This window comes from Panthera uncia, chromosome B1 (assembly GCF_023721935.1).
Source record: "Panthera uncia isolate 11264 chromosome B1, Puncia_PCG_1.0, whole genome shotgun sequence".
In the NCBI taxonomy this organism is placed as follows: Eukaryota; Metazoa; Chordata; class Mammalia; order Carnivora; family Felidae; genus Panthera; species Panthera uncia.
The window spans coordinates 178,304,382-178,328,577 of NC_064811.1; the positions used below are offsets into that span (position 1 = coordinate 178,304,382).

Here is a 24,196-nt window from a genome sequence, read left to right on the forward strand (position 1 = left end):
GGAATGCAAATTGGTATGGTCTCTATGGAAAACAGTATGGATGTTCCTCCAAAACTTAAATATAGGAATACCAGATGATTCAGCAATCACACTTCTGAGTATTTATCCAGTGAGAAAGAAAACACTAACTTGCAAAGATCTATGTACACTTGTATGTGCATTGTGGCATTATTTACAATAGCCAAGATATTTAAGCAGCCTAAACAGATGAATGGATGAGGAAGATGTGGTGTGTGTGTATATACTGGAATGCATGTTTATTATGTATATATAATATGTGTGTATATATATATAATATATGTATATATAATATGGATGTATACATTATATGTGTATGTAAACATATATGTAATGGGATGTCTATATAAATACTAGAGTATTACTCAGCATATGCATCCCTTTGTTTATCACAACGTTCTTTAAAATAGCAAAGATATGGAAGTAACCTAAATGCCCATTAATAGATATGTGAATAAAAAAGAAGTGGTGTATATATTCAAGGGAATATTATTAGTCATAAAAAGAATGAAATCACACCATTTATGACAAAATGGATGGGCCTAGAGTCTATTATGCTGAATAAGTCAGAGAGAAAAGTACCATATGATTTTGCTTATATGTGGAATCTAAAAACCAAAACAAATGAACAGGCAAAACAGATACAGACTGGCAGATACAGCAAACAAACCGGTTCCCAGAGGGAGATGCCGGGTGACATGCATACTAAATCGGGGGGATTAAGAGGTCAAAACATCCAGTTATTGAGTTAGTCATGAGGATGTAGTGGACAGCATGGGGAATACAGTAAGCAAAATTGTAATGACTTTGTATCTTGACCGATGGTAACTAGATTTTGTTAGGATCACTTCGTAATGTATACAGATATTGTATTACTCTGGAATTAATAAGAATTGTATGTCAATTATACTTTTTAAAAATGAGGCCTAGTAGAATTTATTTGGCTTCTGCAGCCGCTTTTATACTGGAGCCAATTGCTGATTTGGGCAAGAATTGAAAATCCAGTCCAGGTCCCAGCAAAGGGGTACTGTAGAGAAATGGAAAAATAAGCATATCTTTTGGTACAAATTTCATTATTCTCAAGCACAGTCCGGTTGTTTGCTGATGGAGAGTGGCTGAAAGCCCTAAGCATCAAGTCTCAAAAGCAGGGTATTTTTCAGTCTTGGGTTTAAAACGGATGTGGGAGCCACCTGTCTTTGAAAATCCTGTCTGAGTTCAGTCAAGAGAGATGGCGCTTTATCAGGGCCATTACCCGTGACTCAGTCATTACATTCCCTGATTGGATTAAGGCGATTACACTTTACTAATAAATTTGACAGTATTAAAACAGAAATTGGACCATTTTATCCATTCATCAGTTGATGGACACTTGGGCTGTTTCCATTAATTGACTGTTGTAGATAATGCTACTATAAACATTGGGGTGCATATATCCCTTTGAATTAGTATTTTTGTGTTCTTTGGGTGAATACCTAGTAGTGCAATTGCTGGATTGTAGGGTAGTTCTCTTTTAAATCGGAGGAACCTCTATACTGCCATACTGTTTTCCAGAGTGGCTGCACCGGTTTACATTCCCAGCAACAGTGCACAAGGTTCCCCTTTCTCCACATCTTCGCTGATACCTATTGTTTCTGATGATGTTGATTTTAGCCATTCTGACAGGTGTGAGGTGATACTCGTAGTTTTGATTCATATTTCCCTGATGATCAGTGATGCTGGACATCTTTTCTTATGTCTGTTGGCCATCTGTATGTCTTCTTGAGAAAAATGTCTATTCAAGTCCTCTGCCCATGTTTTAATTATTCATTTGGGGGGTGTTGCATTTGATAAGTTCTTTATATATTTTGGATACCAACCCTTTATCAGGTGTGTCATTTGCAAATATCTTCTCCAGTTCCATAGTTGCCTTTAGGTTTGTTGATTGTTTCCTTCGCTGTGCAAAAGCTTTTTATTTTGATGAAGTCCCAATAGTTTATTTTTGCTTTTGTTTCTCTTACCTCAGAAGTATCTAGCAAGAAGTTACTGCGGCCGCTGTCAAAGAGGTTGCTGCCTATGTTCGCCACTTGAATTTTGATGGTTTCCTGTCTCACATTTAGGTCTTTAATCCATTTTGAATTTATTTTTGTGTATGTTGTAAGAAAGTGGTCCACTCTGAATCTTTGGTATGTTGCTGTCCAGCTTTTCCAACATCATTTGTTGAATATTTTTTCCTGCTTTGTTAAAGATTAATTGACCATACAGTTGTGGGTTCATTTCTGGGTTTTCTATTTTGTTCTGTTGATCTGTGCACCAGTACCATACTGTTTTGATCACTACAGCTTTGCACTATAAATTGAAGTCTGGAATTGTGGTGCTCCCAGCTTTACTTTTCTTTTTCAAGTTGCTTTGGCTATCTGGGGTATTTTGTGATTCCATACACATTTAGGATTGTTTGTTTTAGCTCTGTGAAAAGTGCTGGTGGTATTTTGATAGGGATTGCGTTAAATGTGTAGATGGCTGTGGATAATAGAGATAATATAGACACTTTAGCGATATTTGTTCTTCCAATCCAGTCCATGAGCATGAAATGTCTATTTCTTTGTTTCATCTTTGATGTCTTTCAAGAGTGTTTCATAGTTTTTAGAGGCTACAGGTCTTTCACCTCTTTGATTAGATTTATTCCTAGTTATCTTCTATCTTATTTGGTGCAGTTGTAAATGTCTTTCTGCTGCTTCATTATTGGTGTATAGAAATGTGCCAGGTTTCTGTACGTTGATTTTGTATTCTGCAAATTTGTGTATCAGTTCTAGCGATTTTTTTTGGTTGAATCTTTTGGGTTTTCTACGTACAGTATCATGTCATCTGCAAATAGTGAATGTTTGACCTCTTCTTTGCCAGTTTGGGTGCCTTCTATTTCTTTTTGTTGTCTAATTGTTGTAGGTAGGAATTCCAGTACTATGTTAAATAACAGTGGTGAGAGTGGACATCCCTGTTGTGTTCCTGACCTTAGAGGAAAAGCTCTCAGTTTCTCCCCATTGAAAATTAGTATTAGCTGCAGGTTTTTCACATATGGACTCTATTATGTTGAGGTATGTTCTTGCTAAACCTACTTTGTTAGAGTTTTTATTATGAATCGATTTGTACTTTATCAAATGCTTTTTGTGTATCTAAATGATCATATGGTTCTTATTTCTTTTATTAATGTAGTGTATCATGTTGATTGATTTGAGAATAAATGAGCTTTTAAGTATTGCTGGATTCTCTTGGCTATCATTTATTAAAAATTGATGTGTTTCTGTTCATCAGAGTTATTGGTCTGTAGTTCCCTTTTTTACTGTAGTCTTTATCTGCTTTTGGTATCAGGGTAACGTTAGGCTCATAGAATGACTTTGAAAGGTATCCTTTCTTTTCTATTTTTTTGGAATAGTTTGAGAAGAATGGGTATTAATTCTTCTTTAAATGTATGGTGGAATTCACCTGAGAAGCCATCTGGTCCCGGTCATTAGTTTGTTGGGAATTTTTTGGTTACTGATTCAGTTTCTTTGCAAGTTATTGATCTGTTCCAATTCTCTCTTTATTCCTGTTTGTTTTGGTCATTTATGTTTCTAGGAACTTATCCATTTCTTCCATGTTGTCCAATTTGTTGGCATATAGTTTTTCATAATACTCTCTTATATGGTGTTGGTTGTTATTTCTCCTCTCTCATTTATGATTTTATTTATTTGGTTCCTTTCTCTCTTTGGTAAGTCTGGCTGGAGGTTTACCAGTTTTATTGATTTTTTTTTTTTTTTCAAAGAACCAACTCCTGGTTTCATTGATCTGTTCTATTGTTTTTTTGTTTTGTTTTGTTTTTAGTTTCTAGATACTTATTTCTGCTCTGATCTCTATTATTTCCTTCCTTTCGCTGGCTTTAGTCTTCTTTTACTATATTTTTTTCCTAACTCCTGTAGGTATAAGGTTAGGTTCTTTGAGATTTTTCTTGCTTCTTAAGGTAGGCCTGTATTGCTATATATTTCCCTCTTAGGGCCACTTTGTTACATCTCAAAGGTTTTGGACTTTTGTGGGTTCCCCCCCTTTCATTTGTTTCCTTGTATTTTTTAAAAATTTCTTCTCTGATTTCCTAGTTGACCATTCATTGTTTAGTAGCCTGTTTTTTAATTTATATATATTTGTGCTCTTTCCAGATATTTTCTTTTGGTGAACTTCTGATTTCATAGCATTGTGGTCAGAAAAGTTGCATGGTATGATTTCAGTTTTTTGTATTTATGGAAGCCTGATTTGTGACCTAATCTGTGATCTACTCTGGTGAATGTCCCATTTGTACTTGAAAAGAATGTGTATTCTGCTGTTTTAGGATGGAATGTTATGAATATATCTGTTATGTCCATCTAGTCCAGTGTGTCATTCAAAGCCATTGGTTCCTTGTATATTTTCTGTTTAGATGATGTATTAATTTAAATGGGGTGTTAAACTCCCCTACTTTTATTGCCTTACTATCGATTAATTCCTTTTATGTTTGTTACTGTTTTATATATTTGGGTGCTCCCATGCTGAACACGTAAGTATTTACAATTATTATATCTTCTTGTTGGATTGTCCCCTTTATTGTGATATAGTGCCCTTTGTCTCTTAGTACAGTCTTTGTTTTAAAGTATAGTTTATCTGATAAAAGTATTGCTACTCTAGCTTTATTTTGACCTCCATTTGTGTGATAAATGTTTCTCCATACCCTCACTTTCAGTCTGTAGGTGTCTTTAGGTCTAAAATGATTCTCTTGTAGGTAGCATATATATGGATCTATATGTGTATCTATAGTGTTTTTTTAACCCATCGTGACACCTTATATTTTTTGATTGGAGTGTTTAGTCCATTTACATTCAAAGTAATGATAAGTGTTTATTGCCATCTTAATACTTGTTTTGTTGTTTCTGGAGATTTCTGTGACCCTCTCTTGTTTCTGTCATTTTGGTGTTTCCTTTCCACTCTGAGTCCCCTTTAATATTACTTGCAGGGCTGATTTAGTGATCACGAACTTCTTTAGTTTTTGTCTGTGAAACTCTTTATCTCTCCTTCTAAACTGAATCACAGCCTTGCTGAATAGAGTATACTTGGCCGTAGATTTTTCCCACTCAGCACTTTGAATATATATACCATGCCACTTCCTTCTGGCATGCCATATTTCTGTTGAGAAATCTTCAGCAGTCTTACCTTGTAAGTTAAGGACTTCTTTTGTCTTGTTTGTTTTAAGACTTTTTCTTTACCAGTATATTTTGCAAATTTAATTACAGTATGTCTTGGTATTGGCCTCCATTTATTGAGTTTGATTGGAGTTCTCTGTGCCTCCTGAATCTGGATGTCTGTTTCATTCTCCAGATTAGGGAAGTTTTCTGCTATTATTTCTTGAAATAAATTTTCTGGCCCCCTTTCTCTCTCTTCTTCTGGGACTCCTATAATATGAATGTTATTACACTTGATGGAGTCACTGAGTTCCCTAAGTCTGTTCTCATGTTCCATAATTCTTCTTCTCTCTCTCTTTTGTTCACCCTTATTTTCCATCATTTTATCTTCTAGTTCACTAATTTGTTCCTCTGCTTCTTCCAGCCTGCTATTCATTGCATCAAGCCTGTTTCCAATCTTGGTCATCACATTTTTCATCTCTCAGGGATTCTTTTTTTTAACTCTTTTATCTCTATGGTAAGGGTCTCCCTGATGCCTTTTATTCTTTTCTTAAGCCCAGTGAGTTGCTTTAAATTCTCCATCAGGCACATTACTTATATCTGTTTTGCTTAGTTCTCTGGCTGTCACCTTATCTTGTCCTTTCCTTTGGGATACATTCCTCTGTCTTGGCACTTTGGTCTAAGTCTCTGCCTTCATCTGTGTATTAGAAAAGCCCGTTATGTTTTCTGCTGTTCAGCATAATGGCCTTATGAAGAGGAGATCATGTAGCACTTTAAGGAGTGTCTCTGGTGTGTGGTGCGTGCACTCTGCTGTTGTATTGTGGCTGCTCTAGCCTTCAGGCTGGTCGTCTGCAGGGGCTCTCCTCGCCTGCTGTGGGCAGTGGTTGGTCCTTGGCCTAGATGCGGCAAGTTTTAACTCTGGTGAAATGAGACCGGACGCCACCCTACCAGAACTGAAGCCCTGCAGAACTCTCTGTTTGGGGGACGTGGTGTGAGCAGGGATTTGTGCTGGTCTGGGGGAGGGGGCCTGCTCCATTGGAACTGAGGCAAGCTTGACCGAGAAAGGCAGTCCCACCAGAGCGCAGGGGTGTGGGGCTTGGTGTAACAAGCAAGGTAAGCAGTCAGCATCAGAGCTGTGCTGCTTCCAGCAGGTGGTGTGTGTTTATGCTGAGGGGTGATGGAGGAAAATGGCTCCAGCCAGGTTGTTTGCCAGCCGTCTCTCCAGGAACAGGGGAGCTCTATCTCAGCCAAGTCCTCTGAGCTTTACAGCTCTAGGCTTTAGGTCTCACGGTTGCAAGAACTCGGGAAATTCAGTCCCTCTTGTTTTCTAAGCTAGTGACTGTGGAAAACCATTCTCCTTGTTTTTTCCCCCTTTTCACGCTTGCTTACCCTCCCTCCCTCCCTTTCTTCCTCCTTCCCCTTCTCTCTCGCTCGCTCGCTCGCTCTCACTCTTTCCTTCAGTATGACCTCTTCTCTCCCTTTAGTTGTGGAGTTCTGTCAGTCTTCAGGTCAATTTTTGGGGTATTCAGGATGCTCTGATAGTTAATCTAGTCATGTTCATGGGACGAGAAGAACCTAGAGTCATCCTCCTCCACTGCCTTCTTCTCTGAGTTGAGGTCTGTATATTTAAATGGGCTAAAAACATTCTTCATCTTCACTATTTTATAATATATATAATTGCCTTCAACTATGAATCTAGGTGGTTAATAACCTATGCTTTGGACTGTCTTTGGTTAGGACATATCAGATTGCCACTATGCCAGATGCTTTATATATGTTATTGAATTTAATTATTAACATTTTTAGCATGATTTTTATGCCTATTTTATAGATAAATATGAGAAGCCAGAAAATAAATAACTTACCCAAAGTCCCACAGTTAGTAAGTGAGAATCATGCCAATGGGTGAACTGATACATGATTTTTTAAATTTAGTTTCATGACCATTATATTTTTAAAATTCAGTATTCTGATATTCTTTAACTCACATATACACTGTTTTTCAGTGTATAGTCTTTGCTATGACTTCTGGCCAGATGTGGAATCATATCCGTGGACCTCCGTATGCTCATAAGAACCCACACAATGGACAAGTGGTAAGTGTGTGTTCTAAGCATCCAAATTTTGCACTTTAATCTTGTTTATATAGGGATCAGAAATTATGTTTACTATTTAGTGAGAAAGGATTTTATTTGTAAATTATAAGTTTGTTCTTTCTCTTCTAATACTACCTCTGCTATATACATACACATATATACAATATATTGTTTTTGGGATGAGGACTGCTTTGCTGTTTAAGAAAATTAATGTACTGGGCCACCTGGGTGGCTCAGTTAGTTAAGCATCCGACTCAGTTTCAGCTCAGGTCATGACCTAACGGTTTCATGAGTTCAAGCCCCACATCAGGCTCTGTGCTGATGGTGCAGAGCCTGCTTGGGATTCTCTCTGCCCCTCTCCTACTCATGCTGTGGCTCTCTCTCTCAAAGTGAATAAATAAACTTAAAAAAGAAAAAAAAATTAGTGTTCCTACCATATCGAATAGACATTCATAACCTACTCTTTCAACTTTACATATTGCTCTGGTAATAATATGTAATGCCAGCAGAGGAAATAGGAACAGTTTGTAGTCACTGTCCTATCAGTAGTAAATTTAATTTGGTTCAGGAGAGAGTAATTAAAACATCATTATGAACTCTGGTAGTCCTTGTATTAGAATGCTAACAATTGTTTGCTACAAAATTAAAAGTGACATTAATGAAATCAGTAGCCAAGTTAACATTAGTAACTACTACTGAATTTACTTATTTTGTTGCTTTCCTTTTTTAGGGTATTGTTTTCAGGAGGATTATTTCGGGGTTTTTTTTTTTTTTTTTTTTGTGAATGGGATATATTGTAATAGATCAACTATCTTTGGGGCTTAGTATTTATTAGGTTGGTGATGATTAACTGTTTAAAAATGTAATTTTTTCTGTAACTTTTTCATTGGAAAACATACAGATTTTGAGAAAATAATGTCATGACAACCCTCATATACCCATGGCCAAACAATTACTAGCTCATAACCAATCCTTGTTTCATCCAGTCCCCCGCTCCATTCTCTTTACCTGCTGTTGGATTCTTTTGAAAGAAGTGCTCAATGTCATTTCATTTCATACAGAAATACTGTAGTAAGTATCCCTAAAAGATAAGGCCTTTGAAAATCATAACCATGTTACTGCAATCACCTAGGATAATAAATTCTTAATTTCTAAAATTGTGGTTCTGAATAAAATTTTCATATGGCAATATAGTTATAAATTCTCTATAAGTATAGATGATAACATAACCTTAGGAGATTTATTCTTCACTGCTCACAATACTTGAAATATGTTTAATATTAAAGCCAACAAGTTATTTATTTCTTCTTCCTACATTGTGACTTTCTTTAAACTTCTTTGTGTAACTCTATAATATAAGGATATAATACACTTTATTCAATTGCCTGTTCCTTGACTGCCCAGTCAGGTTTTAAGGACTAGTTGCTAATTGCCAGGTTAGATACTACATAATAATCAATTTGGCCTCATATTTTTGTGAACGTACTGAGATTTCTCCTAAAGATGGCAATGATACGGAGTCAGAGTTAGTTTCTTTGGATGCTCAGCTGCCGTTGTCATTTAGACATGGGTTTTGCTACGTGTATGTTTTTGAAGTCTGTCACTACTTAGAAGAATTGAATGTTTTTAATATTCAAATTGAATTATTTTAAAGAAAAATAATTGGAAATATTTTTCAAGCAAGTCTTTCTGACCATCCTGTTGGAAAGTGTAGTCCTTTCTTTCTCCCCAGTGCCCGCACTATCTCCCTTTTCTGTGTTAATTTTTCTTCATAGCACTTTATCATCTTCTAACATGCTGTGTTATCTACTTATTTTGTATTATTTTTGTGTGTGTCTGACTTTTGTCATGACACCAGTAAGATACAAGCACCCGACAGCATGACTTTCTATCGGTTTTTGTCACTGATATTTTCGTATTACATAAAGAACGTCCTGACACAAAGATTTGGTCACTGTTATGTTCATGATACCTAAACATGTAAATTTAGGAAATCTTCTAAGTTTATCATTACTGTCTTTTAACATTCTTTTAAAAGAATATTCCTTAGGTTGAAAGCATTAAGCATTGCTTTTTATATTGTTCGATTTGTTCAAGTATATGGAAAATTAATCAACATTCCTATGAAATGTGGTAACTTCTCTACTCTTCAGCGGTTTTAGCTAGGATCCCTATAATAAAATACATAATTATAAGAGAAAAACACATTTATTAACATGTATACCGCCTGCATACATAGGAGGTACTCAGGGAAAAATTTGTAAACACACAGAGATGACTTAACGTACATGCTCAAATACCATCGTTAGTGAAAGAGAGACAGAAATGTGTGGAGGGGAGGCCACTTTTGTGGAGGTGACCAGGAAAAGTAAGATGTGTTACGCAGATTTAAGTCACAGGTGCCTTCCTTCCATTCATAAGGGTCTAAAGTTGTCTCCAGAAATTTACCTTTGTCCTTCCTGGTAAGGGGGGAGGAGGGACACCTTTGTAGATGTATATGCTGCTTTTAGCCAGATTGGGGAGGGCAGAATGCTTTTGTTGTATCTGCTTGTTGGTTGCCTTCAGCTCAAAATAATCCTTATGATGGGGGAGTATGGGGCAAGCTGAGGGCAAAATATGGGCTGACACACTGCCTTATCCCCAGGTGGAATATGTGTGATATTCCTAGGACACCCCTGGCTGCCCAAGAACAAAGGAATGGGGTTTAAGTGCTTGGCCATGATAATGTGGGAGACTAAGGCAAATGAAAAACTAAATTCCCTTACTACCTGTAGCCCATTGAGAAGTCCTTGAAACTGGCAGAGTGACCTCCCTCTAGGAGCTAGCTACCTCAATGATGACACTTTGCCAGCGGCAAAAGAGAACCTTAGTTTAACGTTATCCCAACCTGGAGGATCCTGTAAGTCTACTTCATTTTTCTCACTGCCCCAAGATATATGCTGGCAATCAGACTCCAGGCTTATGCTCCGCCTCCATATACATCTGAAGGGTCTCATGACTGAGGTTTTATTAAACGGTGATAAGTGGTGTTTCCCTAGCAACAGCTAGCCCCTCAAGGTCCTGGAAACTTGGCGTCCAAAATTTCTTAGAGCATAACTCTATCCCTGACCTCCTCCCAACCAACCTGAGGGTGTATAATGAGTTACCCATCACAACCCTAAGGGTTGTGTACAACCAGGAAGAGTACAGCTCTTCCTGCCCATGAGTCCTGTCCCCATGCTTTAATAAAATTATCTTTTTGCACCAAAGACATCTTCCGGAATTCTTTCTTGGCCGTCGGCTCTGCACCACCCCACCATGCTCCCAAAACTTCATCATTGACACCAGTGGCATATTTTGAAGTGTCATTTTCTGCTACCCTTCATTCTTACTGTAATCTCTATTAATATTTCAACCACTGCTTTTCTAATACATGTAGTTTACTGTAGTTTACATGTAGTTAATACAAAACATGTAGTTCATTATTCCATGTAGTTTACTGGAGTAAGCTTCTAAAATGTTTGTGCTCATAGCGGTGATGACGGTGGATATGACCTGTTGCTTACTCAGTGCATGTGAGGCATTACACTTCATAGCTGAATATTTTGGGCTACCAGATGAGTATTCCTGTAACATAACTTGTTATAGGTATAATATTAATATGTGTATGGAACTGAGATACCAGTATCTCAAGAGCCTCTCCATTTCCTGACTGTTATAATTCTGCTTTTTTACCTTGATAACTCTACTGCTTTGCAAAAAAACTCAGTATTAGCATGTTTGCACTGTTGCTTGTTTCCTAAATATATGCTTTATTTTGCTGCTTCCATTCCTGGAGTGTTCTCTGTATCTCTCAGATCTCACCTGATTTGCCATCCTGCTGAGATGTGTTAGTTCTTAATTACATTGGAAGTGCTCCCTACTTTCTTTATATATCTATTAACATGTAGTTAGTCCACTTATATATCTATGCATTTTTAGTATATTTTTTTATTGATTCATATATTCTATTTTTTACTTTATTGTTTTATGTTTCAAGTTTTTATTGAAATTCCAGATAATTAACATACAGTGTAATACTAGTTTCAGGACTAAAGTGATTCATCACTTACATATAATACCCAGTGTCCATCATAACAAGTACCCTCCTTAATGCCCGTCACCCATCTAGCCCATCCCCCCACCTACCTCCCCTTCAGCAACCCTCAGTTTGTTCTCTGCAGTTAAGAGTCTATTTTGTGGTTTGCCTCCCTCTTCCCCCCACCCCATGTTCAACTGTTTTGTTTCTTAAATTCTACATTTGAGTAAAATTATATGATATTTGTCTTTCTCTGACATAGATCCCATTTTAGTCAAGCCCTTAGACATACAGAGTTTCTCCTAAGCCATTTTTTATCTTTACAACTTGCATTTAGCTTGTTCTCAATAAATGTTTTATTAAATGTTTATAAGGTTTCATACTGGGAAATTTTTGTTTCTTAAATTGGATTATCTTAATTCTCCTTTTAATTTTTTTTCTCACTAGTCAGAAGAATAATAGGATTAACATGTCACTGTTAATTCAGCATCAACCAGTTACTGACCTTAATGTGACAGGAACATTTACAGTTCAGAGTAGAGACACATTTTCTTTATTTAGAAAATTATTTGTTTTTCAGGTAGAGATTGGTGTGGCTCTTAGGAAAAGGAACTCTGATGGCTCAGAGGAACACATTAAGAGAATTTTCTGTATTTTGAAAGGGAAAAACATTTCCTTCTTATGTACCTCTTTTAACATATTTATCGTAACTTTCAGCAACTTAATAAAAATGATAGAAATGATGAAATTGAAACCATAGCCAAGGTATTTAAAAAAATGAATTCTGTTCCAAACTCTTCACCCCCTTGTATTTCACAAAAATATAAAGGTCTTAGAAATTCTGGAGTTTCTTGCTACAGAAACAATTGCATGAGAGATGTGGCTATAGTTGTAGGTTTACGTGAAATGCTAACTGCTTAGCAGTGTAGAAAGGGCTTATTATAGCATCGAGTAAAGGGGAAGCTGAATGTTGCCTAGGAGTATGTAGCTTTTTTCTTGTTCTGCATTTTAACATATTCCAGCAAAATTTCTCTTCCTGCCTTTTTATATGCATAATGTCAACATACAGTGAAACAGGAAATTACGGTTTAAGTTTTGTTTTAATGAATTGATTTACATAATAATGTGTTTTCATATTACTGAAACAAAATAGAAGATTAACTTTGCTTTACAAAATGAAATCGTTACTGGTACAGAACTTTAATGATTGCTCATTAGAATGATAATAGTGAATGTTTTTCTTTATAATAGATGTATTTAAATTTTAAGATATAACTTAAAAATTAGCACTATCCTTCTTTGGTAATTTCTTCATATTTTAACCTACATTTCTAAAGAGAAATTACCATGTAGCATTTGTGTTATTATAAAGAGGCTATTTACCTCTTCCAGTGGTATGGAATAAAATGACAAAGGGAACCTCCACTCACATTTTAAAGACTTATTTGTAGGTAACTATTATACACAAAGATCAGCTAGTTGAGTTGTAATTTTTGTTCAGTTTTGCTAAGTTACAGAAATGTTTTATTTCAACTGTATCTTAGGTGGTCAGAAGAATTTGTGTTAAAATTATTCATGAAGGATTATTTCAGTGTTATGTTAAAGTGAAGTAACTGTGTAAATACTTTAGGATTGTGCCATGAAGATCTCTGTGATTTCCCAAAATAGTGGATTTTTTTTTCCTGCTTTTCTCTGAGGTTGTAAATTCTAAATAGAATTCTGGGTGATGATGAGATCTTTTGTGCCACATATTAATTACATAATGAGATTGACATTTCTCTGTATAAGTAAGTTTTTAATAGAATTTGGCTTTATAACATCTAGTGTTACATTTTTTAAGCACAAAAGCCACATTAGTTATTAAAAGGCTTATTTTTTTTTCTCCTTCAGACTGACAGTTTTTACTTAGGGCACTGATTTATTAGATATACATCAGTATTATCACGTGACATTTTAAATTTCAAGTTATACTTTAGGAAATCTACAGGAAATTCAAATGCATAAGAACAGTAAGACAGTGTTGAAAGAGAAGTGCAAAGCTAACTCTAACTTTAGGTCACCAGATTTCAAAACCTACTTTAAAGCCGCATTAACTAAGATGGCATTTTATTCATTGAAGGATAAACAAATAGACCAATTTAACAGAATGAGTTTTCACAAACCTATGAACACATATATGGCTACAGTGACACCATAATACTGTGTGGAAGCATAAACATATGAAAAAGATTTCAACCTTATTATTACTTTATTAAGTATGTGAAAGTTAAAACACAATAAGGTGCTGCACTACATTTACCATAATGATTAAAATCAATAGCACTGATACCAAACAGAGTTTCAGTCACTAGAATAGGAAGTGGTTCAAGCAATTTAAACGCTGACAGCATGTAGTAAAACTGATCAGACTCCTACCCATGATCCTGAAATTTCATTTCATAAATGTATATTCAGGAGAAATGCATGGAAATGATTGCCAAATGCAGTGTACAAAATGTTAATAGCATTATTCTTAATAGTCACAGAGTGGCAACAACCCAAATGTCTATCAACAGAATGATTAAATAAATCATAGTACAAACTGTGGAATGTATGTAACTACTTTTTACTTAGAACAAAAAGAACTGATTTCAACAATGAAATGTTAAGTGAAAGAAGCCTGGCACAAAAAAAATGTATTTAACTTCACAACCAGGCAGAACTTATCTGTGTGTTAAATGTTAGAAAAGTAGTCGTAGTCCCTTTGAGCTGTGTGAGTTGTAGCTAGAATGGGACATGAGACAGCTTCTCGACATCTGTCTCTTCATTTAGGTGATATATTCACAGGTGCTATCAGTTTGTGAAATTCATCTAACTGTAAACTTGTGAAATAGGAACTTTTCTGTGTGCATGCTATTATACTTCTATAAACATTCTTCTGTGAAGTCGTTGACAGAAGAAATTGAAGATAAACACAAACAAATGGAAAGATACACCGTGATCATGAGTAGGAAGAATTAACGCTAAGAGGTCTGTACTACCCAAAGCAATCTGTAGCTTTAGTACAACCCCTATCAAAATACGAAGGGCCTATTTCTCAGAAGTAGAACAAAGAAATCTAAAATTTGTATGGAACCACAAAAGAAAGCAATCTTTTTTTTTTTTAATTTTTTTTTTTTTTAACGTTTATTTATTTTTGAGACAGAGAGAGACAGAGCATGAACGGGGGAGGGTCAGAGAGAGGGAGACACAGAATCTGAAACAGGCTCCAGACTCTGAGCTGTCAGCACAGAGCCCGACGCGGGGCTCGAACTCATGGACCGCGAGATCATGACCTGAGCCGAAGTCAGACGCTTAACCAACCGAGCCACCCAGGCGCCCCAAGAAAGCAATCTTAAGAAAGAAAAACAAAGCTGGAGGTATCAGGCTCCCTGATTTCAAACTGTACTACCGAGCTATGTCATCAAAATACTGTAGTATGAGCACAAAAACACACAAATCAATGGAGCTGATTAGAAAATCTGAAAATAAGCCCATGTGTATATGGTCAATTCATCTTTGACAAAGGAGGCAAGAACATACAATGGTGAAAAAGATGGTCTCTTCATGGTGTTGGGAAAACTGGACAGCTGCAAAAGGATGAAATGGGACCACTTTCTTATACCATACAAAAAATAAACTCAAAAGGAATTGAAGACTTCAATATAAGTCTGGAAAATAAAATTCTTAAAAGGTAACATAGTATTGGACATTGGTCTGAGCAATATTTTTTTAGATCTGTTTCTTTAGAGAAGAGCAAAAAAGACAAAAATCAACAAACGGGACTATATCAAGCAAAAAAGCTTTTACACAGCAAAGGAAATCATCAACAAATGAAATTGCAACTACTGGATGGGAGAAGATACTTACAAATGATATATTTGATAAGGGATTAATATCCCAAATACATAGAAAACTCACACAGCTCAGTATCAGAAAAAATATACCATTTAAAAAATGGGCCATTTAAAAACTGAACAGACACAGTTCTCCAAAGAAGACATACAGATGACCAACAGGTACATGAAAAGATGCTCAGAGCCACTAATCATGAGGGAAATGCACAGCAAAACCACAAAGAGATATCATCCCAGACACGTGAGAATGGATGGTATCACAATGACAGAAAATAACCAGTGTTAGCAGGAGGAAAGGGAACCCTGATGCACAGTTGATGGGAACACAAAATGGTGACACCAGTGTGGAAAATCGTAGGGATGTTTCTCAACTACAAAATAGAACTGTGTGATCCAGCAGTTGCACTTCCGGGTATTTACCCAAAGAAGAAGACACTAATTTGAAATGACATATGCACCCCTATGTTTCTTGCAGGGTTATTTACAACAGCCAAGATATAGACACAGTCTAAGTGTTCCCTGTTAGGTGAATGGATAAAGTTGTGGTATGTACACACATACACAGTGGAATTTTAGCTATAAAAAGAATGAATTCTTGTCGTTTGGCAACATGGAGGAACCCTGAGGATATCATGCTAAGTGAAGTATGTCAGAGCAAGACAAAAGGCAAATACCTATGTGGAATCTAAAAAACAAATGAACAAACAAAGCGGAAACAGAGGGGATGGTTGCCAGAGGGGAGAAGGGAGAGGTTGGGAGATGCGTGGAATAGGGGAAGAGCATTAAAAGGTACCGACTTCTGATTATGAAATTAGGGTAATGCAATGTATCGCATAGGAAATACAGTTAACAATATTTTAACAATTTTTTATGTGACAGATTGTAGCTAGTTGTTACTGTGTTCATTTCATCATGTTAATAAGTAGGGGATCACTATGTTACACACTGGAAGGTAATATAATAATATTCAATGGCGCTTAAATAATGAAAAATGTTTTAAATACATGCTTCAAACAATACATGCTTTGAATGCTAATAATTCTGAGTTCAACTCTACCACATATTTTTTTGCAGATGAGTTTGTCTAATAATAAAACTTACCTAATAGGCTGCTCTAGAATCTTTTCCTCATCACACGTTTGGTAAACACTGCGTCTGATATTATTCATGTAGAAGTGTATGGTACATATTCATTGATTAAAAAAAACTTACTTAATTTTGTTTAACCTGGTGCCTTTCAACTTAATTTTGCCTCCATCTTAACGTACCTACTAGACACACTCCAGGAAATGCTAGGATATAACATGTCAAGTGCTTTGGTGTGAGGTAGCTAATAGATGTTGAGTAACAATACTATGAGGTCAGAGAGAGCAGGTCTTTTACAAGTGAGGAAAAGTAACATTTCAAGAGAGAGTAATATAGCCAGAATTAGAATGGTGGGTCTCGTAACATGATAAAGAGTCATTCATGGACTAAATTGATGATAATTAGACTCAGTTATTTTTAAATATATATGTCTAAATTGTTAGTAACAGTGGTTAATGTTTGAATCTTGCCGATAAAATCCATGTTAAAATTTTGCCTGAAATGCTAAGAAATCTGAGTCCCTGAACAATCTGAATCAGGGATGATGCCTCCTATTTTCTGCGTAAAGATTGCTTAATTAAATATGGGGTGAACGTCATGAGACCTCTGTATTCTTGGCAAACATGATCCTTTTAAATATGACCAGGGCCTAATAAGGCCCTAGAGACTTAAAGATATGTGAGGCTAGGTGTAGTCCAAAAAAGTTATCATTTACTTCCACGTTGTTTTTCTTTACTATCTGATTCTTCTAATTATTTTTTGAAATAGGATACTTTGCCTTCTTGTATTTCAGCCTTTGCTTTTAAAATTTACCCTTTGATCATAAAATAATAAGTGCTCGTTTTGGAGATTTAGAAAATTACAAAATATATGTATCAGAAAATGGTACCACCTTATAGTTTCTTATCAAGGGGAAAGGATATATTATGTAGTTAAGCAAAGTGCTATCTATAGGTAGTAGATTAAAGAGAATGTTCTTGTGTTAAACTGTAAAGGCATGACAAATATCAAATGCAGAACATTAAAAACCAGGCTAGCCATTCAGAATATGAGCAGAGAGCTTAAAAAGCCACTGAGAATTGAATGGCTTTTTCTTGCATCAAATAAATACCTCCTACATACACACAGTTGAACAAAGGGAATGAGTCTGTATCTATTCCCAAGATGAGACTATAAAAAGATGATAGTGAAACAGAAGAGAGAGATTCAGGGTTAAGACGATACACCTGATGTATCACCTTACATGATGATGTATCATGTATCATGTATCATGATCACCTGATACACCTTATCCTTCCTTCTGGTTATGACACTGGTAGAGATTCAGCAGAATGCAAAACTTGAAACAGAATTACAAAGCAAAGCAAAGGATCCCTAATGCCAAAGTTCTGGAGAACTTCCATTAACATCCAGGATCGTTTGAAGTGGACATTGGTGCACAGTTTCTTTGTGTTTAAGAACTTCATCAAAGTTCACTGTATGTTTTCATTAATATGCTTTCATGTATTTTACTTATCCCCCAGAAATACTGTTTCACTTCACATGCCATATCTCTTTTATCTTGCCAGAGTGTTTTGTGTGTTATTTCATCCTATTATGGCTCTGTTGGGCTATTCATGGGGAATACGAGTTGTCGACAGATGCACATGAAGAGCCATGGTTCTTTATGTATAACACTATTAAGTAATGTTTCAGAAGCATAAGCTTCACACCTAGTATTATTTCTCCCATACTTGATATATTTGGAACCATGTAACACTAGATGAGTGTTGACAGAACTTTTCCTGATTTGTAAACTTTCAAGATAGGTATAAATGATTTTGGTTCCAATGCTACATTAAACTTGAGTGCCCTTATATATTCATTCATTCGCTCCTTCCCTTCCTCTTTCTGTCTTTCTGTATTTCAAGTTACTTAACATACAGTGTAATATTGCTTTCGGGAGTAGAATTCATTGATTCACCACTTACATACAAAACCCAGGGCTCTTGACAACAAGTGCCCTCCTTAGTACCCATCACCCATCTCACCCATCTTCCACCCACCTCCCTCCATCAACCCTCAGTTTTTTCTCTACCATTAAGGGCCTCTGGTGGTTTGTTTCCCTCTCTTCTCTTTCCCCCTACCCCTTCCTATATGTTTATCTGCTGTTTCTTAAATTTCACATACGAGTGAAATCATATGGTATTTGTCTTTCACTGATTGATTTATTTTGCTTAGCATAATGCATTCTAGCTCCATCCACGCCATTGCAAATGGCAAGATTTCAATCTTTCTGATGGCTGAGCAATATTCCATCACACACACACACACACACACACACACACACACACACCACCTCTCCTTTATCCATTCATCAGTCGATGGACATTTGGACTGTCTCCGTAGTTTGGCTGTTGTTGGCTATATGCTGCTTTAAACATTGAGGTGCATGTACCCCTTCAATTCTGTATTTTTGTACCTTTTGAGTAAATGCCTAACAGCGCAATTACTGGATCGTAGGATAGTTCTATTTTTAATTTTTTGAAGAACTTCCATACTGGTCTCCAGACCTGTTGCACCAGTGTGCATTCCCACCAACAGTGCAAGAGGGTTCCCCTTTCTCTGCATCCTCCCAACACCCGTTGCTTCTCGTGGTGTTAATTTTAGCCATTCTGACAGGTGTGAGGTGGAGTCTCATTGTGGTTTTGGTTTGTATTTCCCTGATGATGAGTGATGTTGAGCATCTCTTCATGTGTCTGTTAGCCATCTGGCTGTCTTCTTTGGAAAAGTGTCTGTTCAAGTCTTCTGCCCATTTCTTAACTGGGTTTTTGGTTTTTTGGGGAAGAGTGTTGAGTCTGATAAGTTCTTTATAGATTTTGGATAGTACCCCTTTAGCAGGTATGTTGTTTGTGTATTTTAATAAACCCATTAGTTGTTTAATATATATTGAAGACATCCATGCTTTCAAAACTTAATATATTAACCAATAAGCAAAATGGAGAAAAATAATTTTTTTCTACTTATAAAAACTTAAAATATAAACGATACAAGAATATCATGAAGGCATACCACAATCCAAAGCATAAAAAACAATTTGTATGTAAAATGAGGGAAAGGTACAGGGAAAATCTCCTAAATATCAAAATGCACTGTCAGATACTGCAATCACCTGACAAGAGATATTATTTTGAGATACAACAGTTCCAAACAATTTAGGTGCCATAGAGATTACGATAATAATAATTCAGACGTTTCTTCTTCATACGTGAGTCTTGACATACTTTGTGTGAATCGAAAAGCTGTAGGACTCCTTAAGAACAGCAGAAATTGATAGAGAGTACTTAATATGTGTGCAATCTTACACACTTTTTATACTATTATTTTTTTTTAAAAAAAGGCTGTCCCATTTTTGGTCCCTTAGAAGTTTGAGTGGATGCGAATAAATTGTGGGTACTAGTTTGCATATTCAATTAACTTGAACCTAAGCAGATCTGTACTTCGGTGAAAGAGTACAGTGGTATATGATGCAGTATCGTTTAACTGGAAAGGATTCCTGAAGACTCACTGTTTACATTTTGAACCTGAAACTGTAACTTAAAGATTGAATAAGTAAATAAGTTGCCAGAAAAATTCCAGATATACAGTGAGTGGCAACTTACTTCACAGTGTTCCCTTTTGTTGTTCGTCGAAAAAAAAAAAAATGACAATTTTCGAAAAATGCAATTGTCGAAAAAAAAAATAGTGAAAAGAAACTAATGTTACCTAACTTTCAAGGCTTTTGACAGGTTCTTGTGAGATGTGATGTCGGACACAATAATTTTATTCCTTGGCAGAAATAAAATGTTGCTTTTCACAGTAATTGCTTCCTTGGGAGAGAATGAAGGCATTTTTGCATTATTAACACAGCAGCTCTGCCACTACATCTGTTATAAAATTCATTTCAGGAATGAAGCTTAATTTTTTTTTTTTTAAAAGTTACACTCATGGATAAAATAAGAGTATACACTATAGTAGAGGCAAACAATAATTTAAAATTGTTTTAAAGCATTTTATGGTATATATTAACTCTATTTTATTACCCAATTTGGGGTAAGTTCAAATTAAATACACTTGGAACAAGTCCAGGATCTTTCAAGTGGGTTAAATTGTAGTGCACGAAAGGAATAAGCAGCCACCTGTATAGGTAGCCTATTAAGCAGACTACATATATACAGTTATACAGCAAGAAATAATTTCATAATCATCTCTATACTATTTTAGTGTTCCCCTAGCTAGTAAAATAAATAAATAAATAAATAGATAGATAGATAGATAAAGCGCTTACTTTTTGAAGATTAACTTGAAAATAAGCAAAAAACAAACCAAAGCAAAAACGTTGACATTTTATAAACATCTCGGAAACACAGGCAGCATTAGTAACCTAAATACAGAAAAAAATGTACATAAATCCATGAGGTTTGGTCATTTTGTGTGCATATTTTTTGGCTTGTTCATTCATTCATGTACATACAGTCTTAAAGAGGATTATAAAGGTGAGTAACATTTCAGTCTGTACTCAAGATACTTTAATTTTATTAGTGGACATGGTTGTTCAAAAATATAAAGTTGAAAGGAATAAACAAGACAAATACGTGTCATGGCCATTCTGAATAGAAGAATTTTATAGGTGTCCAAGGACATAAAGAAGCAGCTTTATCAAAAAGGGACAGTTGAACTAGGAGAGAGAAAGGGTTTTAGAAATATGGAGAAAGTAAGAACATCATTCCAAAATGAAATACATTATGTGTTCGTTATAAACCAGAATTAGCAGAAAAAATATATGACTCATTTTTCTACCTACGTGCTATTCTTACATGCTTTAGACTATTTTAATTTTTAGCTAAAGTGACACCACAAGTTTAATAACATTTAGGGAGAAGGAGGAAGCAGGTGAGAGATCTATTGTTATTTTAAAATATTGAGCATGACTCATCCAAAATGATGGGAAATTTCACCAGTGCATATTATCGTTTCTTCCCTTTAGAGTTACTAATTATTCTGGAGTTTGAGAACTTATTTATAAACTAAAGCATAATATAACAACATGATCAAATGCTACTGTGACCTTTTTTTTTTAATATAAAAGTGACACAGTATATTTTAGTTCTTGATTTTGATAAGTATTTATGACATATGTGACTGGTGGTACTTAAGACTTTACAAAAAAAATAAATAGATAAAGCTTCCTTAATATAAAAACATTAAGACATTTTTTACTGAAGCTAATACTTAAATTTTATGAGTTTTCCCATAGCTCCTAATCCTTTTACCTAAAGGCAATATAATATACTAAAGTCACTTTTGAATGTAAATTTCATCCAGGTTTATGAAAAGTTAATTGTATTTAAATCACTGATGAGCTTTTTAGAGAATCAAAATATAATGATGTTTAAAAATCATGCATTAAACAGGAATTACTCTGTTATTGACATTTACATGGTCTTACTTTTAATATGAAATTTATTGTCGAATTGGTTTCCATACAACAGCCAGTGCTCATCCCAACAGGTGCCCTCCTCAATACCCGTCACCCTCCCACCCCCCATCAACCCTCAGTTTATTCTCAGTTTTTAAGAGTCTCTCATGGTCTTATTTTGAAGCTGTAAAGATAAAACTTTAAAATGCTTTTTTAAAACTAGAATGTGTATGTCCATTATGAATTATGTTTAATATAACAGACTCAATTTTATTGGTAGGATGAGAATAATTTCTTGGGTTTTAAAAACCACATTACTCTTTTCAATGCACTAAATAATTTTCTCAAATTGGAAAAATTTAAATACTATGAACCAGTTAGAAAGTAATATATCCTTTTCTCTGTGGAAGGGATTGTCTTCTGTTTTCTTTGTTTCTGATACTGCACTTATTCTGGATTCTCAGAATATTTAACTATGTTAGATTAATAAGTATAAGTGTGACATAAGAAAACACATTTTATAGTTCTTTTATCTTCTGTGTATGTGCTTTCAATGTTTTAATTACGAAGTGCAAACAAACCTTAGAGGGAAAACCATTGTTTTAAATAAATATTTTTGAGAGGGTGAATATACAGTTTGAGTTCCTTTTGGTAGAGAAAGATTTAGTCCTCTTTTCAACTATTCATTTAATATCTATCATATGTGAAATGCTTTGATGAGAAGTAAGGATACAAATCCCAGGTTCCCACACAACTGCTAGGATTGTAAGCGGCAACAGTTTAAAGTAGGTGTAGGGATAGTTTGGGCTAGTTTCAGAAGTTGGTAATCAAGGTCAGTCAGAGTTTGGGATTAAGAGTGTATATTGTAATGATATGTGATGATGAATCAAGGTCAGTCAGAGTTTAGGATTAAGAGTGTATATTATAATGATATGTGATGATGAATCAAGGTCAGTCAGAGTTGAGGATTAAGAGTGCAGATGTGATGCTGGAGGCATAGAATAGCAGCAACAGATGGGAGAAAGGCATTAAGTTTTACCCAAGTCCAACTAGACACAAACAATAAGAAGATTTAAGGCAAAGCTTGCAAGATGTAAGATGCAGGATCATACCAACAAAGTGACCGTGGTACTGAGGCAAAATTATAAAACAATGCTAGGTTCTGTTACCATGCAGGGCAATAAGAGGTAAGGCTTTACTGACTGAGACTTTAGGCAAACCTGTATATCACATTTCTCCACTTGTCTATGAGCTCCATGATATATTGGCACTACGAAGGCAAATAAAGTACCTAGCATTTAATGGGTTCCCTAGAAATACTTACTGGATGGAAAAATAAAAACATGAATAAGTGAAAGGGCAGAATCCCAATTCCAAACTCTATTGTAAGGTTTCTGTGTACCTTCAATATGTTGATTATGATTAAGTGTTTGGTTAAAAACTTTAATGGTATGTTGACATTGTCTCTGGTAGAGGTAGGAAGATTACCGTGAAACTACCCAACACCCTTGTAAATATTTTCATTCAAGATAATTATGTTTAGTTTAAATAAGTTTTAGACAATTTATAACTTAGGACTAAAATGCGTCCTTCAAAAAGCTAACATATGCAAGATCCCTGAGGCATAAAAGTGTATAGGAATTGGGGAAAATGTAAGACAACATGGCTGCCTGAGACACAGAAAAAGTACTTCCATTTTTTGGAAAAAAAAACTTTTTGTTAATGTGTATATATATATTTTTTGAGAGAGAGAGAGTGTGAGCAGAGGAGGGGCAGAGAGGGAGGGAAACAGAATCTGCACCAGGCTCTAGGCTCTGAGCTGTCAGCTAAAAGCCCAATGTAGGGCTCAAACCCACGAATGGTGAGATCATGACCTGAGCTGAAGGTGGACCCTTAACTGACCGAGCCACCCAGGGGCCCCCAAAAAGTGCTTCACTGAGGATAAATTTTAGATGAAGCAGCATGCCATTTTTGCAATACAGTGCTTTTGCATGTACACAGAGGGCACAGCTCTTCGTTTCTTTCACAACTGAACTAAAACTTCAAGGCAGCAAAATATTTTGGGTTTTATATGGTAAACCCCTAGCAGTCCTCAGGCAGCAGCTAAAAGTGCGATCTTGGGAAATTAAAAAAAAAAAACAAAAAACAACACTTAGTTAATATATGTTGGGAGTTATAGTAAGTACTTATTTCACTGAATGCATTTTATTGAAGATGATTTTTTTTTTAACAGAGAATACCTTTCTGTCCCACGTAACCATACCATTGTATAGTTTCCCTCTAGCTACACAGTAATAACTGCTTTTGTGATGGCTTTCATGCTGTTAAGTGAACCATTAGTACTTGGCTTGTGCTATTACATAGCATCTTAATAGTGACAAACAAACAAACTTGCAAATCAGCACAGCATCATACTGAGTGCACTATCTATTTTCCTTACACTCTGTATACGCTTAAACTTAAGTTCAGTA

The 24,196-nt window shown here is 35.5% G+C and overlaps 1 protein-coding gene and 1 long non-coding RNA gene across 7 annotated transcripts in view; both read left to right on the top strand.

The window, feature by feature from the left end:
* Nucleotides 1-24,196, top strand: part of TUSC3 (tumor suppressor candidate 3) — a 277,933-nt gene that overhangs the window by 177,532 nt on the left and 76,205 nt on the right. For 5 of the 6 annotated variants that reach the window (XM_049631696.1, XM_049631693.1, XM_049631695.1 and 2 more), the window contains exon 6: nucleotides 7,181-7,270. The exons of the other annotated variant lie outside the window; for it this stretch is intronic. In XM_049631696.1, coding sequence (XP_049487653.1) covers nucleotides 7,181-7,270 — 90 coding nt within the window. The remainder of the gene's footprint in view (nucleotides 1-7,180; nucleotides 7,271-24,196) is intronic. 6 annotated transcript variants of the gene reach the window in all.
* Nucleotides 11,677-22,775, top strand: LOC125923421 (uncharacterized). The gene is made up of 2 exons (XR_007458036.1): nucleotides 11,677-22,557; nucleotides 22,617-22,775. It is a non-coding gene; the product is annotated as an uncharacterized LOC125923421 (long non-coding RNA).